The 17282-nt window shown below is 55.8% G+C and overlaps 3 protein-coding genes across 11 annotated transcripts; 2 read left to right on the top strand and 1 right to left on the bottom strand.

Moving 5' to 3' along the window:
- The first annotated feature begins 115 nt into the window (after nucleotides 1–115).
- Tymp (thymidine phosphorylase) lies at nucleotides 116–3852 on the top strand. The gene is made up of 10 exons (XM_047548663.1): nucleotides 116–254; nucleotides 445–662; nucleotides 816–1018; nucleotides 1438–1536; nucleotides 1973–2102; nucleotides 2382–2500; nucleotides 2890–3052; nucleotides 3143–3373; nucleotides 3458–3598; nucleotides 3695–3852. Exons 1-10 carry the CDS (start codon nucleotides 160–162, stop codon nucleotides 3850–3852), a joined length of 1557 nt encoding a protein of 518 aa, XP_047404619.1. The 5' UTR covers nucleotides 116–159.
- LOC124982288 (protein SCO2 homolog, mitochondrial) lies at nucleotides 3757–8203 on the top strand. Of its 6 annotated transcripts, none has more exons than XM_047548666.1 (2): nucleotides 3757–3874; nucleotides 4663–8203. In XM_047548666.1, exon 2 carries the CDS (start codon nucleotides 4676–4678, stop codon nucleotides 5477–5479), a length of 804 nt encoding a protein of 267 aa, XP_047404622.1. In that variant the 5' UTR covers nucleotides 3757–3874; nucleotides 4663–4675; the 3' UTR covers nucleotides 5480–8203. The 6 variants fall into 6 exon arrangements, with proteins under 6 accessions (XP_047404622.1, XP_047404624.1, XP_047404621.1 ...); XM_047548668.1 differs by lacking the exon at nucleotides 3757–3874 and adding an exon at nucleotides 3959–3980; XM_047548665.1 differs by lacking the exon at nucleotides 3757–3874 and adding an exon at nucleotides 4016–4143 and having other exon boundaries at nucleotides 4663–8202.
- Ncaph2 (non-SMC condensin II complex subunit H2) lies at nucleotides 5601–17180 on the bottom strand. Of its 4 annotated transcripts, none has more exons than XM_047548661.1 (20): nucleotides 16960–17180; nucleotides 11694–11795; nucleotides 10813–10868; nucleotides 10614–10698; nucleotides 10474–10542; nucleotides 10288–10367; nucleotides 10059–10204; nucleotides 9609–9692; nucleotides 8896–9029; nucleotides 7848–7916; nucleotides 7504–7570; nucleotides 7274–7381; nucleotides 7048–7101; nucleotides 6831–6901; nucleotides 6654–6747; nucleotides 6499–6570; nucleotides 6361–6416; nucleotides 6184–6285; nucleotides 5934–6083; nucleotides 5601–5865 (listed from the first exon to the last, which is right to left on the bottom strand). In XM_047548661.1, exons 1-20 carry the CDS (start codon nucleotides 17065–17067, stop codon nucleotides 5725–5727), a joined length of 1848 nt encoding a protein of 615 aa, XP_047404617.1. In that variant the 5' UTR covers nucleotides 17068–17180; the 3' UTR covers nucleotides 5601–5724. The 4 variants fall into 4 exon arrangements, 2 of the variants coding, with proteins under 2 accessions (XP_047404617.1, XP_047404618.1); XM_047548662.1 differs by having other exon boundaries at nucleotides 6499–6567; XR_007108232.1 differs by lacking the exon at nucleotides 6361–6416 and having other exon boundaries at nucleotides 5724–5865.
- Between the last annotated feature and the right edge of the window lie 102 nt (nucleotides 17181–17282).

The raw sequence follows: 17282 nt of genomic DNA, 5'->3' as shown, positions 1-17282 counted from the left end.
GGAAGCCTTGCATTCGTCGGGCAATTCGCGGACTGGACGCAGGCAGCGAGCAAGGCTTCCCTGGTGCAGCGACTGTCCAGACCCTTCTAAGGGTGCCTGCCATCCTTGGGCCGCTCTGTTTATTGCTGAACTGCCCCTGCTGGTGGCCAGTGGCCAGGTATGCGCGGAACCTGCAGTCTCCACCCTGTGGCCGCAGGTGACGTGGGGTGGAACCCGATCGGACTCAGGAACAAGAGGGCCGCAGTACTGAATAGGTATGGGTCAGGGTCACTCTGTGAGACCGAGAAGTGGAAACCAGACACCGAAGGAGCGGCACACATGGAAGAGAAGGGTGGGCACCAAAGGCACAGACAGGAGCCGAGTGGGAACAAGTGCAGGGTGTCGCAGGGACAAGGACGGGGGAGGGGGCTGGACTGGGCGATAGGTGTGTCTCCTTCCCTGCAGGCCCAGAGCAATGGCAGACCCAGGAACTCCACCAGCTCCTATAGCGCCAGGAGATGGCTCTGGGGGAGGGAGCAGGGAACCTCCTGACCCAATGCCCAGGGCCAAGCAGCTCCCAGAACTGATTCGCAGGAAGAGAGATGGAGGCCGCCTCAGTGAGGAGGAGATCTGGGGCTTTGTGCGTGCTGTGGTGGAGGGGAGCGCCCAGGGGGCACAGATCGGTATGCTGGGAGGGCCAAAAACCCTGATTCCCACTTAAACCCTGGCCCCCACTGCCCCCTAGACTGCCTGTCCCCAAGGATGCCACAGCCCCCACCATCACTGGCCCCAAGATACCATGCTGTGGGGACACCCACTCATGTGCTCACACCCAGGGGCCATGCTGATGGCCATCCGGCTGCAAGGTATGGATCTGGAAGAGACCTCTGCGCTGACCCTGGCACTGGCCAGGTCTGGGCAACAACTGGAGTGGCCAGAGGCCTGGCACCAGCAGCTTGTGGACAAACATTCCACAGGGGGAGTGGGTGACAAGGTCAGCCTGATCCTGGCACCTGCCCTGGCTGCATGTGGCTGCAAGGTTAGAGACTACTTCCTCCACAAAACCTTGACTCGAGTCAGCAACCTGGCCACACTCAGCTCCCAACCTCAACTCTGCAGACAGAACCCAGGCTTGTCCCTCCCACCTAGCCCCCAGAATAGAACTTGGGTCCTCCTTAAGCCTCACCAACAGAAAGCAGCCCCTCTTCCGTCAGGAGAGGACCCTGAAAGGAAGAGCTGGGCATTCCTCTCCCTTTGTGCCCTAGACTTTTCCCCGTGGATGATCAGCACCTTCTCCCCAACAGACATCCATACGCCCCGTCCCAGCCAGGACAATTTGCTCTCCATTCTCAGCTGGATTCATTCCACCTGAAGTGCTAGCTAGGGACGGTGAGGGAACATGCTGGAGTAGGTGAGGGAGCTGTGCAGGAGCACTCAGCCACCATCCCTGCCCACCAGGTGCCAATGATCAGCGGACGTGGCCTGGGGCACACAGGGGGCACCCTGGACAAGCTGGAGTCTATTCCTGGGTTCAATGTCATCCAGAGCCCACAACAGGTACAGGAAGGCCACTGACTGATTTTATTTTATCTGGATTGATGGGGACCTTAGTCATAATCCCTGATGGGTTATTTATCAGGGTCATTAATGAGATTCATTGATAGTCACTGGACTTGGGTCAGGTGGAGGGAACTTTGATCAGGATCATTACTGGGGACTTGGTCACACTCACTGGGTTACTAATTAACAGCCATGGGCTGGGGAGATAGCTCAGTCGGTAGAGTGCTTGCATTGCAAGCACAAATCCCTGGGTTCCATCCCCAGCACTGCAAAAAAAAAAAAAAAAAAAAAAAAAAAAAAAAATTAACAGTCATACTCTGATCATCTTCATCAGATCAGAGGGCAGAGCCACTGCCCATAGGTCACTGTGCCTGAACAGGGCCAGTGGGGTCCCTCATCAGAGGCTGGGCGGGGGGGTGCATGTCTTGACCAGATGCAAGTGCTGTTGGAGCAAGTGGGCTGCTGCATTGTGGGCCAAAGCAAGGAGCTGGTCCCTGCAGATGGAATCCTGTATGCTGCGCGAGATGTGACAGCCACAGTGGATAGCCTGCCACTCATCACAGGTGACCTGACCCAACTCCAGGCACAGCCCTCTGCCTCAGCCCTCTGCCTGTCAGGGTCACAGACCCCTGATCTCCAACTCACAGTCAAGGTCTTCTTATTAGGGGTGACATGTGACTCACCACAATCATAGGTGATCTGACCCTAGTGAGAATACCTGGCCACAGACTCATGAGGGTGACCTGAATCTTAACCCACTAGGCACTGCTGTCATAGGGGCCAGCCCCTCCTGATCCCAGAGTTAGCATCACATGGAGTGATACCTCTGCCTCCCCCAACAGCCTCCATTCTCAGTAAGAAGGCCGTGGAAGGGCTGTCTGCCCTGGTGATAGACGTTAAATTTGGTGGGGCTGCAGTCTTCCCAGACCAGGAGCAGGCCAGAGAGTTGGCAAGAGCACTGGTGAGCCTCTGCACATGGTGGGTCTGTGTCAACTGAGAGAAGCGGGCCCCACCTCCTTACATCCTCACTAACCTCTGCTGACTCAGCAGTCCAGCTGGACCCCAGTTGGCTACCCTTCCTTCCTTCACCTCCCACCAGTCTTCCCAGTTCAAGGCTGAACTAGTCTTGTGCCTGAGGAAAATCTTCAGGGTGCTCAGGGTCAAGGTCCTCCCGACTCCCATGGCTGAGGTTTGGCATAGTGCTTCCTCCCCACCCCAACCCTTCTCCGACCTCGTCCTGCGGGTCTGGCCGCCCAGGGTACTTCCAGAGCTGGAATTAGACAATGCAAGATTGTGGTGGAGGCCCCGCGAGGTGCCAAGCAGAGTCCACACTGAGCCAACGTTCTGCAGGTTAACGTGGGGGCAGGCCTGGGGCTCCGGGTGGCCGCAGCCCTGACAGCCATGGATAACCCCCTGGGCCGCAACGTGGGCCACACCCTAGAGGTAGAGGAAGCGCTGCTCTGCCTGGATGGCACAGGGCCACCGGACCTGCGGGACCTGGTCACTAGACTCGGTAAGAGAAGAGGTTGGGGCTGGGGTGCAAAGTCGCCCTACCAGGCGCCCAGCCCTTACGACACCTAAAACTCGCCCGGCCGGTCCGCAGGAGGCGTGCTGCTGTGGCTCAGCGGACACGTGGGTAACCAGGCCCAGGGCACCGCCCGGGTAGCCGCGGCGCTGGACGACGGATCCGCGAGGCGCCGCTTCGAGCAGATGCTTGTGGCACAGGGTGTGGACTCGAACCTGGCCCGATCACTGTGCTTCGGGACCCCGGCGCAGCGCCGTCAGCTGCTGCCCCACGCCCGGGAGCAAGAGGAATTACTCGCGCCTGCGGCCGGTGAGCACCAGGGATCCGGGCCCCCACCCCGCTCCCAACCCCGGGCCTCCCCGCGGCTGCCCGGCGCCTTCACTCTCCCCGCAGGCACCGTGGAGAGGGTCCAGGCGCTGCCACTAGCGCTCGTGCTGCACGAGCTCGGGGCCGGACGCAGCCGCACTGGAGAGCCAATCCGCCTGGGAGTGGGCGCGGAGCTACTGGTGCACGTGGGCCAGAGTCTGAGCCGCGGTGAGTACCGCCCAGGACCCCAGGCCACGCCCTCTTGCCCGCCCCTTCCGGGTGCGCCCTCCAACCCCGGAAGCCCTGACCGCCCTCGCCTGGCAGGGACGCCCTGGCTCCGCGTGCACCTGGACGGCCCCGCGCTGACCGACTCGCAGCGCCGAGCCTTGCAGGGGGCGCTCGTGCTGTCCGACCGCGCGCCCTTCCCGACCCCCTCGCCCTTCGCCGAACTGGTCCTGCCGCCCACCGCCGCGCAGCCTTGAAGCCCCACGGCCTCCGAGGCAAGTGCGTGCAGGGGCGGGGCGGGGCGGCGCGCTGCACGTGACCCCCAAGCTTGCGCAGTGGTCGCGAGCGGGACGGCGCTGCTTCCGGGCCGGGCGCCCTGGGCGAGGTGCGGGCGCCGGACCTGCGCTGGGTTTCTCCAGGGCTCTTCGGCCGCCCTCCCGCGGGACCGAACCTCAGGACGCTAGGAGGGAAAAAGCCGTGCCCCCGCCGGTTGGCGGAGCCCAAGCCCTGCAGCGACCCGGCGGGGGTGGGGCCCCGACCTCCGCCAGGCAGGGGCTGTCGGGGAGCCGGGAGGTGCGGGATGGGGCCTCCAAGCGAGAGCAGATGTCGTGTCTGCTGGGGAAGGTTAAGTCCGGTGGTGCAGGTTTTCTGCTGAGCGTGCGAGGAGGGCTGGAGAGCCACCTTTGAAGTAGCCCTCGGGGCGACCGGCTGGAGAGAAATGGACTTATCGTAGATATGCTTGCTTGCAGTGCTTCCATCAAGCGAGACGGGAGGCTCACAGAAGTGAATGCTGGACTGGGCTTTGCGGATGCAGACGCAGACGCAGACGCAGGGTGGGGTGATAGGACCAAGGCTAACAGGCTGAAGGGACAGGAGGGACATTTGTGAAACTGGCCATACGTGAACTTTGGTACCACGTAAGCTGGAGCTTGAGGTTTCAGAGGTGGACAGATTTGGAGCTTAGGGGAGCAGGTACAGGAAGAGTGGAGGCAGAGCTCCAGGGATCGGGGGCCCCAGGCATCTTTGTTCCTTCTCTTCTGGCTCCTGACATCTTTGCTTTCTTCTAGGAGGATCAGGTCCATGCTGTTGCTGGCTCGGGGGCCCAAAGCCAAGGTTTGGCTTTGGCTCTGTCATCTCAAGCCACCAGTACCCCCTAGAGCCCTGGGAAATGAAGCCCTGCACATGAGGCCCCGGCATTTGTCGGGGCAGGGCCCTGCAGAGAGGGGCAGTCAAGGCCCATCCCAAGGCCCTGGGCTTCGAATCAGGCTGCTCATCACTGCCCTGTTTGGGGCTGGGCTAGGTGGGGCCTGGCTGGCCGCCAGGGCTGAGAAGGAACAGTGGCGGCAGCAACGGCGGACAGAAGCCCTGCGCCAGGCTGCTGTGGGACAGGGCGACTTCAGCCTATTGGACCACCAAGGCCAGGCTCGCTGCAAGGCTGACTTCCGGGGCCAGTGGGTGCTGATGTACTTTGGCTTCACACACTGCCCAGACATCTGCCCAGACGAGCTAGAGAAGCTGGTACAGGTGGTACAGCAGCTGGAAGCCAAGCCTGGCCTGCCCCCCGTGCAGCCCATCTTCATCACTGTGGACCCTGAGCGGGATGACGTGGCAGCCATGGCCAGATACGTGCAGGACTTCCACCCAAGACTGCTGGGTCTAACAGGCTCTGCTGAGCAGGTGGCCCAGGCTGGCCGCAGCTACCGTGTATACTACAGTGCTGGCCCCAAGGATGCAGACCAGGACTACATTGTCGACCACTCCATTGCGATCTACTTGCTCAACCCTGATGGCCTCTTCACAGACTACTATGGCCGGAGCAAGTCTGCTGAGCAGATTGCAGACAGTGTGCAGCGGCACATGGCTGCCTTCCGCAGTGTCCTCTGAACCACTGCAGCCTGGGCCCATCACTAAACCATGCATCTGAGCTCTGTGTGTGTGTGATCTGTGCCAGCACCCCACAGGGGCCAGGCAGCTCACTTCTCTGCATAGAGTAGGCAATTTCAGTGGGTCCTGTTTTAAGGGTGAGTGAGATGGCAACACCACTTTTATTAGGTTGGCCCAGGCAGGAGGCAGAGAGCAACCTCTCAGCACACAGGGAGAACAGGCCCACCTTCCCCTTGAGCTCCTACTCAGGGTTGGGCCATGGAGGGAGCCGTGTAGGTCTGGAAGCGCTTGTGGGCTCGCTGGTGGGTGAGCAGTCTCAGAGACATGGTGTCCACAGCCGCTTCCAGCCCTGGCTGTTGGCTGATCTCCACTGTGTAGTCATTGGCCTGCAGAGGCAAGCCATCAGCAGGGTGTGGGGACCATTTTCCCCACCCATGTGACCCAAGCCACTCACCAGCTGCAAGGAGGCCAGCATGGCACGACACACCTCAAAGGCAGGCTGGCCAGCCACCAGCTCTGCAAAGGGACACCATTCGTTGAGCTGGGGAAATCGGGAGACCACCTGGTCCCCGTAGGTGTGGATATCAAAGGGCACGTGCTGCTCCTGTGTGGGGGAGGGGCATGTTGGTGACAAGGAGGGGTAAGACCCGGACAACGCTCAGGCAGGAAGCTCCAGTCCTCAAGAAGTGCCCTGCCTGCCTCACCTGCTCCAGGAGCAAGGGCTGGATGGTGTCTTCCCAATCCCGGACGCGCTGACTCAGCTCTGTCTCCTGGACAAACTTCTGGGAGGTGGCAATGAAGAGCTCCTGGAAGAGAACGCAGGGACTTCGTCTTGCGCCTGAGGCTCCCTCGCCCACTCCCTGCCTCTGACCCAGGCCTACCACATTCCTTCGAACCAGCTCCTCGTAGCTCAGGGATTCTGGCATGGCCTCTGCATCTGAGGAGGGCCGCCTGTGAGCTGCTGCAGCTGCAGTGCCACCACACCCTCCCTCCCACAGTTCCAGTTCCCTCAGACCTACCCAGGTCAGCAGCCTCCCCCGGCTTTGCCCCCTCGGGCTCCACATACTCCTCGGGCTCCAGAAAGTCATCTGCTGAGACGTGGGATTGGCAACCACAGGCAGGAACTCAGCCGGTGCCGTTGCTGAGCCCCACCCCAGTGCCAGCAAGCACCCACCTGCTGCTCCCAGGTCTTCCAGGGACTCCTCCAGGCGGTCATCCTCTGCAGGCCACAAGCCCTCCTCAGCCCTAGGCAGCCACCGCTCAGTTATCTGGAGAGAGCATCTGTAAGGGCACTGTCATCTCCCATCAGGGGTCCCATGGTGTCCCAGACCTCAGCCAAAGGGGTACTCACCTCCCGCCTCTGCAGCTTCCGAAGGGTCTCAAGCTGCTCCTTCACATGCTTCCAGTACAGGACCTCCATGTCTGCAGACAAAAGCCTTGTGAGGGGCTCCCCATCCTGTCCAGGCTCATTCTGGTTCACCCAGGGCCTGCGGTAACCCTGGTCGGGGTGGAAGAAGGTAGAGTAGGGCTGTCTTCCCTAGGCAGGTTGCACGTGGGGCCTGCCTCACCTGCAAAAGTTGGGCCTTTTCTCCGGGGCCTCCTGCTGTCAGCATGGTCAGCATCTGTGAGGAAACTTGGTCAGCAAGAACCAGGCCAAGGCCTGGACCTCCACACCAGGTGGGGTGGGGACTATTAATGGCATTAGGAAAGGGGGCTGGCCCTCCCTCCTCCACCAGCCCTGGCTTGGCCCCAGCACCTAGGGGGTGAGGTATCCCAGCCCACCGTGCCACTCACAGGTGGCCAGGTACCACTGGTGGAAGTCCTGCAGCTTGGCAGCACCTTTCCTCTTGCGCTTCTGTCCTGGAGCCTCCTCCACACAGGGAGGCACAGAGTATGGCCTACCTGGGGGCAGGCTGGGGCTGTCTCAAAAGCAGTCATGGGATCAGGGTACACCCCCACCCCACGACCCCATACTCCAGCAAACTGGCCAGGGGAGCCTGAGTGGAGGTCCCTGGCCCAGTTACCTTTCTTAAAGGGCTTAGAGTCCAACGAGTCAAAGGGGTCCAGGCTCTGCCAGGGGTCTGGGGTCTCCTGAGCACAGTGCAAGCAAACGCTGAGGGTGGGTAGACCGCACACTCTTCTTCCCAAGCCCAAAACCAAGTGCAGTGATAGCCCAGGGAGAGGCTGTCCACTCGACCCAGGGTCAGAGGGTGCCACGCAAGGGAGGGAGGAAGGGCCCAGAGCTATGGGGGACTTCGATTTCTGGGAGCAAGCCAGTTCCTCAGAAGAGTGTGGCCAGAAGGGCACTGAGGGCCGCAGGAGCAGAGACACGATGGGCGTCCTGGAGCACACCCTCCCTGCCCCTCACCTTCAGCTGGGACACGGGCTCCGGGACGCGCTCCCGCTCCCGCAGCATGTACCTCCTGGACAGGGTACTCTGCAAAAAAAGCGCCCACAGGGTCCCTGTCCTGCCCTTGTCCACACAAGACGCTGGGTGCCCCAGCAGCTCTGCCCTGGGGTCCATGACAGGAACCCTGCAGGGACCCTCTTTGTGGCAAGTCCACATAGTTCAAGGACTAAAAACAAAAACCTCAGGGAATACTCTAGGACATACCAACTAGCCACGAGAAGACCTTTTTTTCTTTCAAAATAAAAAACAAAACATGGACTATGACAAACATTCACCCAGAATTAATGTCAGCCTTCCCTCCCGTGTGTTGGACTGATTGTTTGACTGATTTGTGGTACTGGGGCCTGAACCAGGGCCTTGTGCATGCTAAGCAATTGCTTTACTGGAGCCACATCACACCCGAGTTTTTAAAAAAAATGTTAGAGATAAAAGGATTTCTGAGCTCTATGAAGGACAGATTTACCCCACGGGAGCTGAGGGAGGCAGCAGAGGCCTCTGGAACCATTCCCTCAGGCCAGCCTGACCTCAGGGGTTGGCATGGCATTCCCGGTACTGGGAGCTCCATGGGGCTCAGACCACTGAATAGCAGCCCACCCCCGAGGAGCAGCAGCTGCCCCACTCAGAGGGGAAAGACATAGAAGCTGCCATCAACAGGCTAGCTGCAGGGCTGGGGCTGTGACTCAGTGGTAAAGCGCATGCCTGAGGCCCTGGGTTCAATTCTCAGCACTGCATACAAATAAATAAAATAAATAATATAAATTTTAATATTTAATATAAATAAATTAAATTAAAAAAAAAAAAAAAGACTAGTTGCAGAGTAGTCTAGGACATGCAAGCTCCTAGGCAGGGTCCCCAACTGGCCAGATGTACAACAAGCAGACGGGGCAAAGATCAAAAGGCTTAGGAACCACTGTACTGTGCTGTGCTGTGCGCCCTGTGAGGGTCGCTGCCCCACAGCCAGGGCTCGCCAGTGGGCAGCTCAACTCCATCACATCAGGGACCACACCTGCTGCGGGCTCCTGGGCTCATCAGGCTCCAGCGTGGCCTTGGGGGCTGTGGCCTCTGGGAGTTGTACTGCCTCCTCCTCCTCCACCTCATCTTCACCCCCACTGCTGGGCGCTAGGCCTTCTGGAGAGGTGCCTAGGCAGGCAGCAAGAGATCCATCAGCCCCAAGGAGCCCAGAGCCCAGAGAGCAGGCAGGGTTGTTCCTTAGGAACCTGACAGGTCATTCCCTCTGCTCAGCTTCGCTCACTGCACGTAGAGGATCCAGCAGAACCTTACACTCTGTCACACTCATGTGCTTTATTTAGTTCATTTCTGTGTGTGTGTGTGACTGAAGATTAAACCCAGAGTCTAACATTGAGCTACGTCCCCACCCCTTCTTAGTTTCAATTTCAAGACAGGGTCTTGCTAAATTGCCCAGGCTGACCTTGAACTTGCAACCCCCCAGCCTCAGTTCATCTTGGCAAACCTTCCTCTTTATTTGCTGCCACCTGGATCTGTCCAGGGAAGGCCAGGAAGGCAGTCAGAGGGCAGTTGCTGAGGATCCATGGGGCTGTGCCTGCTACCTGTACACCTCACCCACCACAAGCTGCTTAGCCAGGGGCAGGCATGGCAGGCTGAGGAAGCTGAGAGCAGCCTGTTTAGAGTTCTGTCACCAGCTTTGCCTCCCTGGTCTCTTCCTCAGCCCTGCCAGCCCACCAGGGAGGTCTCTCTCACCTGGCTGCTGGGAGAAGTCAAGCACAGTGACAGGATTCCGGCACCCAGAGACTTCCATTGGCTGCTCCTCAGCCCTCCCGGTATCTGGGAGGCAGGGGTTAGACAGGGTCAGCCCCCACCCCATCCAAGAAGGTTCCTACCTGAAGCCCACTGAGCCCTTCTACAGGGGTAGAAGCAGGCAGAGTCCAGGAGGTCCCAGGCCTCAGGCTGGGGAGGGGAGCCAGTGTCATATTCCACTACTGAAACCAGCTGGTCCCTCACTGGCTGGCCACTGAGGCACAGCAAAGGTGGCAGAGAGATGAACTCCAGCCAGGCCACCCCAGTGGAGCAGGAGCCTGGGAGGAGGCAGCTCCCAAGCACAGAACCAGTGGGCACTGGGGACCCAACAGGAGTCCCTGAAAGACCTCCTACTCCTTCCTTCCTGCCAAGTGCCCAAACCCAAGCTCTTACCCTTCTGGTTCCTTGGTATGGTGCACGTGCCCACCGGCTCTATGGGGCACATGCCCACCGGCTCCAGCATGAAGGCCCCTCTGGGATGGGGGGTGCATGTGTTCATCCTGAAATCCTTCCGGCTGGCCAGGACCTCACCCTGATGGCTGTTTTGGCAAAAACACATGCACTGAAGAGGTCCTTCTCAGGCAGGCCTCTCTCCTCCTCCAAGCTGGGCTCAGGCCCATACCTGTACAGAGGGCTGCTGTTCTTCTCCACTTCATCAGGAGCCACCAAGGCCATCGGCAAGAGAGGGACAATGAGCAGCTCCTGCATGAAGGCCAGCATGTGGGTGGGCCCTGAATGCCTCAAGCTCCAGGCAGGGACCCACATGGAGCAACGCCAGACACACCCATCCAGACAGCTGGGCACTCACACTGGGCACCTGGTCATTCTTCAGATCCACATTAGCCCGACAGTCAGGGAAGTCGTCCAGCGACAGGAACTGTGGAAACAGCAAGAGCATGTGGTGTGCAGCACAGATGCCACAGGGCAGGGGTCACCAACGCCACTCACCTCATCCTCTACCTGCTGGGGCGCCCCCAAGCTGGTGGTCCCATTGGCCCCATCTTCCTGCACTGAGGAGAGCTGCTTGGCTCGCCTGCGAGAGAAGAGCACCCCGTGGGTGTCCTGGGGGCTGCGGGCCTCCCAAGCTGCACGCAGGCACAGTGTAAAGTGAAGGCCGCTGCCTCCCAGCTCCGCCTCCAGCACTCACCTCTTGCCAGAGATGAAATCGAGAGCCTGGTAGACCAGCGAGTAGAGGTACTCCACCTGGCAGCCAGAGGCCAGCAGTGAGGGCAAGTTAAGGAGGCGCCACCCACAAAAGCCCACAGCCACCCACTAAAAGGCCCGGCCATCACCTCCAAGTCAAACTACTAGTCTCACCAGCATTACTCCAACAGCCAAGGCTGCGTATTTCTGTCCTGTCTCTGTTCTCCACAAAGCAGCAAGCATGGCCTCCTCAACATGGGGACAGCCACATCTCAATGGATGCCTCACACAGCCCTGGGTGGCAGGCCCCACAAACCAGGCCCCTCACACACACATCTGCTCCTCTTCTGCCCACAGGCTCCCACCAGCTTCTCCATTCTGGGAGCCTCTGAGTCTCTGACAGCCCATCAGTGACCTGAGGTCATTCCCTTTGCTTCTTGTCTGTCTCCTCCACAGAGCAGCTCTTACCACTCAGCTGAGGGCTAGAGTTTCTTGAGATGCTGATGATGAAGCACTTACAGGTGAGGGGTAGGGGATGCAGAGTGCATACCCACGCCACCTCTGGGCTGCTGCCAAATGTGCACAAGGGACAATAGAACCCACTGCATACATGACCCTCTCTTCCTGGCAGTGACTATCTCTATTTTTTGCAATGCTGGAGATTGAACCCAGGGCTTCAGGCATGCTTAGCAGCACTCTACCCAAGCTACACCCACAAGTACCATTTTAAACCTGAGTTTATCCTTTGGTATTAAAAGGTGAGGCCTACGGTGCTGCCAGGACAGGTCATAGACAGGATAAGCACTGTCGGCTGCCCCAGCGAGAAAACTGATCACAGGCACACTTGCCACCAAAGAACCCAACTGGTAGCCCAGCGGGGCCCACCTTCTTACTGTAGACGCAGGCTGAGCCCTGGATCAGCAGTGCTGCCTCGATGAAGTTCATTGTGGTTTTGCCTTCGTCAAAAGAAATGCAGATCTGGTCCAGCTGTAAGAAACGACACCAGTGCAGAGGAAGCCAGGGCCCAATCTATGCCCATTCTGCAAAGGGAAGCCTTGCCCACCAAGTACCCATAGCCCAGTAGCTCCAGCTTGGCTCTAATCCCATCAGCTGTCTCTGGGTGTTCCCTGAAAGGAGAGACAGGTCTTGTGATTCCCTACTTCCTGCACCCTCTAAGACCTGGTATTTTGGGAGAGGGAGGTCCCCAGAGCCCCCCTGTCCACAGCAGCTGCCTCAGAAGGCACTGGACAATGGGCCCACTTGCATTAGGGACAATTCAAATGGACCTCAGCAGGACAATCCCTCACCCCGAGAGAAGGAAAAGAACCTCAGGGTATACGCAACAGTGACAAATGCTGGGGTCTCCATCCTCTGAGCAGAGAACTCAGCAAACAGGTTCAGTTTGCTGGGTCCCCTGAGACTTGGCTCCTGCATTCCCCTTAACACCACAGTCCTGGGGCTCTCCTCCCACAGCACACCTGCAAATACACCATTTGTCCACCCCATACTGAGCTACCAACCATATGCCAACAGTTCCCAAACCCATCTCTAGACAAGCATTTTCCAAGAACTCAGACCTCATTTACCGAGGTACCAGGCACCCCCAGCTTTTTCTGAGGTATTAGGGATTAGACTGGGGCCTCACGCAGGTCAGGCACTACCACTCAGCGCCCCCCACATTTCACCTCCACACATAACTCAGGAGCCTCCCCACAAAGCAGGCCCCTTGCCTGCACTGCTCCCAGTCAACCCTGGAAGCCCCTTCATGTCTCTGCCCTCTGATTTTGCTTTTCTGTCTGCCGAGAATGCCTGGCTCCTGTCCCCCAGTGTAAGCTCCCTATGGGGTCTCCCTCCCTCTCTGGGGACTCCTTGCCACCCGCTAGTGTCATTTTTCTTTCTTTTTGTAGTACTGGGGATTGAACCTAGAGGCTCTCTACCACTGAGCCCTTTTTATTTTTTTCTATTTTTTTTTTTTTTGGTACTGGGGATTGAACCCAGGGGTGCTTAACCACTGAGTCGCATCCCCAGCCCTTTTTGTAATTTAGAGACAGGGTCTCTCTGAGTTGCTTAAGAGCTCACTAAGTTGCTAAGGCTGGTTTTGAACTCACGATTCTCCTGCCTCAGCCTCATGAGCTGCTGGGATTACAGGCACGTGCCACGGCACCCGCTTGTCCTTATTTTTTATTTTGAGACAGTCTCACTAAGTTGCTCAGGCTGGCCTTGAACTTGCAATCCTCCAGCCTCAGCTCCGGAGTAGATGGGATCACAGATGAGTCGCTGTGCCTGGCCCTGTCAGCGCTATCTTGTTGCACTATTTTTGAGTCTCTTCTTCCTTACTGGACAATGAACAGCATCAAGGTAATTCCAGCCTTTTGTTCAGTGCCTGATGCTGGTGCCAAGTAAATATTTGATGAACTAAAGATGTGGCAGTATCAGAGCTAAGCCTGAAAAATGGATAAACTCACCAGACAGGTGAAAAGCATGGTATTTTTGGAAGAGCAATCACCCAGCCATGCGAAGGCAGTTAGCACAGACAGGATACAACTATTCAGGAAAATGCACATCATATAAACCTGGCCAAAGGGTAGGTTGTGCTGGCAAAAAAGCTAAGATGCTGGGCACCATGCCAAACAAAGAAGGAGAATGGTCTGCAAGGGTGTCACCAAGGGGAGTTGTTTCCACTAATTCCTGGGGGATAAAAGAAATTTGGGAGGTGGGGTGCAGGAGCATCACAGTCTACAGGAGTATGAGAGCTGCAGAATGGCCTGCCCTGAAGAAAGGATATTCAGGAGACCCAAGCAGAGGCTCTTCCCTTTGAGGACCCCCAGTCCATTCAGCTCACTTGCTGGGGGATATTACACTCCATCAACCTTCTCAGGACTCCAGGTTGGATTTCTCATCTCAACCCCTATGTCCAGTTGCCTTCTTCAGTCGTTCCGATGTTTTAACCGAGATCCATACTGGGGCTGGAGCTGTGGCTCAGCGGTAGAACACTGGCCTAGCACTGGGTTTGATCCTCAGCACCACATAAAAATAAATAAAAAAGGTATTGTGTCCACCCACAACTGAAAAAAAAAAAAAAAAAAAAAAGATCCACAATATCCACACCGAATTCTAGGCAGCCCCCAGCTCACTGCCCAGAAACTCAGGGTCTCAGTTCCTTTCTTCCCCTGCCCATTCAATTTCAGCTCGGGACCCTGCCAAATCCAGACTGCCCTTCAGTCAGCTGTCACCCTGGCCCAGCCTCCACCTCTGCATTGACAGGACTCTTTCCTCCTCCCACCTCTCACTTCCCTGCATCTACTCTCATCACTCCACCACAGAACCCTAATGGCTTTGTGCCACTCTTAGAAAAAAGCCCAAAATCCTAAACAGAGTCCCTAAGGAAGACCCCATGCTCGACCTCCTCCCTCTCCAGGCACGCAGGCCCACTTTCAGGCCCTCCACCAAACAAGTACCTTCCCACCTCAACCTTCAAACACTGTGTCCCTCGGCATGGAACACTCTTCAGTTCACTATGAGATAGCAACTCCTTTTAGCCCAGACCAAATTAGGTCTCCATCACACCCTTCACAGAACCCTAAACCTTTCTTTCAAAGCTGGCATCACTTTAGGACTACCCAGGTGATAGTGGGGAGTGAATCTGCTGCGACTTTGGATACACAAGTTAATCTCTCTAGTACCTGCATGAATAGTTTTCATAAGGATTATGTGAATTTATGTGTGTAAAACAACGACAAGTACTTGACCCAAGTATGCACCAAGTGTATGATATTTATGACTGTGTTGCTACTGCCTTAGGACCCAGTCATCTGTCAAAGTGCAAGTCCTTTCAAAGCACAAATTGTGTGCTTTGCTCACCATTATTTTTGTAGAGTTTTGGTTCTTGTCACACAATGGACACTTATCAACAATGAATAAATAAGTGGATAAAAGAAGTTATAACATCATAACACATTGTGTTAGGGGAAAAAAATCTGATAATTGTCTGGAAAACAAAAGAAGTACACCAAGAAAACCAGAGGCCAGGAAATAAGGCCTTCAGGGGCACAGAGGGTGTGGCACAGCAGTCTAGAGGCAGGAGGGAAGATGGACAAGCCAGGAAGGAAGTATTCTTATCAAGTATCCCTAAGGACCCTGCTTATGGTGGAAACCTAAATCCTCCAGGTACAGTTCTCTGAATTTTCTTAGCAGACTGCACTGAAGCAGAGATGGTCAATCATCAGACCACAAGTTCACTTAATAAACATTTATTCCACACCCACTATGTACCAGACACTCTATGAAGCAGAAGAGAACATACATAATCCCTGCCCTTGCAGAATTTACAAACTAGGATGGAGAGGTCAGACTAGTAAACAAGTGGGAAACACATAATAAACATTCTAAAGTACAAAAAGTACTATGACAGTTGGAACTACTTTAGACATGTATACAGTGTAGCTGATATTTAAGGTAAGACCTAAAGGATGAAAAGGACTTAGTTATAAAAGAACATTCCCCAATACGAACAGAAAGTATATAGACCCCAGTCAAGAATGAGCACAGGGAAACAGACTGACATGGTTCAAATGAACAGGCAGCAAACTGACTGAGATGAGTCTAAAACAGTGCACACAGCCAGACTCAGAAGAGGAAGTTTGGATTTACTCTAGTGCAATGGAAAGACACTGAGGGGTCTTAGGTTGAGCAGTGCTGGGGTGTGATTTTAATTTTTGAGTCACGCCTGCTTCTGGGTGGAGCATGGATTGGATGGTGCCAAATACGGAGACAGGGAATTCAGACTGAAAGTTCTAAACAGATTCAGGCTTGAACCAAAGAGAATGGAAAGCAGATTAATTCAAGTAATCTAGTGGTATAACTGACACAACTCATGGGTAGACATGAATTTCCTTAACTTTTACCTTTAGTTGAATAGTGGAGCCATTCACAGAATAAGGAAGACTGGGGTTTGACAAAAAAAAAAATGAAAAGCTCCACTTTAATTAAAACTGAGATGCTCACATAACCTCTAGTATCAAGAGAGCAGCTAGATACAAAAGAGAGAGAGTTGGCCAGGAATGGTGGCCCACCCACATCTATATCCCAGCCACTGGGCTGAGGTAAGAGGTTTGCAAGTTCAAGGCCAGCCTTAGCAATTTAGGAAAGCCCTAAGGACTTAGCAAGACCCTGTCTCAAAATAGGGGCTCAAAAAAGGGCTGGGGATATGGCTCAGTAGTTAAGCAATCATGGGTTCAATTCCCCCTTTACCAAAAAAAAAAAAAAATTGGAAGAAAGATCTGGGACCAAGCCAAAAATCTGGGAGATGTCCTCATACATCACAGGTTAAAAAAAAAAAAAAAATCACAGATAACAGTGAAAGAGACCATTTAAGGGAAAGAGAGCTCCACCCTGAGCAAAAAAACAGGAGAAAAAAATAGGGAAAATAGGAAGAAAATCATGGCATCGCTATTTCAAGAAGGCAGGCAGGCGTGGTCAACCCAACAAATGCTGGCAAGCTGAATAAGATGACACATCTAGCATCCTTTGAATTTGGTAGAAAGGAGGGCACTACTGATTAAAACAAGAAACGTGTAAGTACTACTGTAGTGGATGCTGAGTGAAAGTAAAATGCAATAATAGACTACGTAAGAGAGGTTGACACGGTTATAATAGCTCCGTAAGAGAGGTTGACACGGTTGTCAAATAGGGAAGGAATTAATTGCTGATAGGATCAAACAGGGTGCTAGCTGTAAGAGGATCCCTCTTGCAGCATGTACCTCAGTGGCAGGAGTGCTTGCCTGCATGTGAGGCCCTAGGTTCGAACCCCAGTACCGCAAAAAAAGAGAAAAAAAAATCCCTCTCACGGAGCGATCCATATCTCTCAACACACAAACGTGCGCACAATAACTAAAACGAAGACGACGATGCTTCCTGGTCTGTACATTGCAGTGTTGAAAATGCTGGCCACCAGCCCATTTCACGGCAACGTCAGCTCCAGGCTCACCTAATAAGAGATGGCTTCAAGAGGCAGAGCTGGAGCTGGGGCAAGGGAGGCCTGAGGACCAGTGCGGTAGGCACCGACAGCCGCAGCCCTGGAGACAGCCAGGCCGCCACAGGCCCGCGCGCCGACCCGCCCGCGCCCTTGCCCGCGCCCACCCCGCCGCCTCACCTCCTCTAGATACTCGCCCAGCTGTGCCGCCACGTCCACCTCCCAGTTCTTGGTGAGGTCGCGGATGGGCTGCAAGAGGTGGGCGAAGCGCGCCTCCACGTCCTCCATGTCCGGGAGGGGCCGAGCGGCCAGGGAGCAGAGGGCTGGCTTCCGACAGCGTTCTCGGCCTCAGCCCGCCACTGATTCTGGCGCCATTTTGCTGTTCCCGCCCAGGAAGTACGTAAGCCCTATGCCTCGCGCATATGTATGACGTACACCGGTCCCAGACTTCGGAACCAATCCCAGGCCAAAGGGCCCTGGAAAGGCTGCGGGGAGGTCCGGGG

Source organism: Sciurus carolinensis, chromosome 4 (genome assembly GCF_902686445.1).
Source record: "Sciurus carolinensis chromosome 4, mSciCar1.2, whole genome shotgun sequence".
Taxonomy (NCBI): Eukaryota; Metazoa; Chordata; class Mammalia; order Rodentia; family Sciuridae; genus Sciurus; species Sciurus carolinensis.
This window is presented reverse-complemented; position numbering and strand designations above follow the sequence as displayed.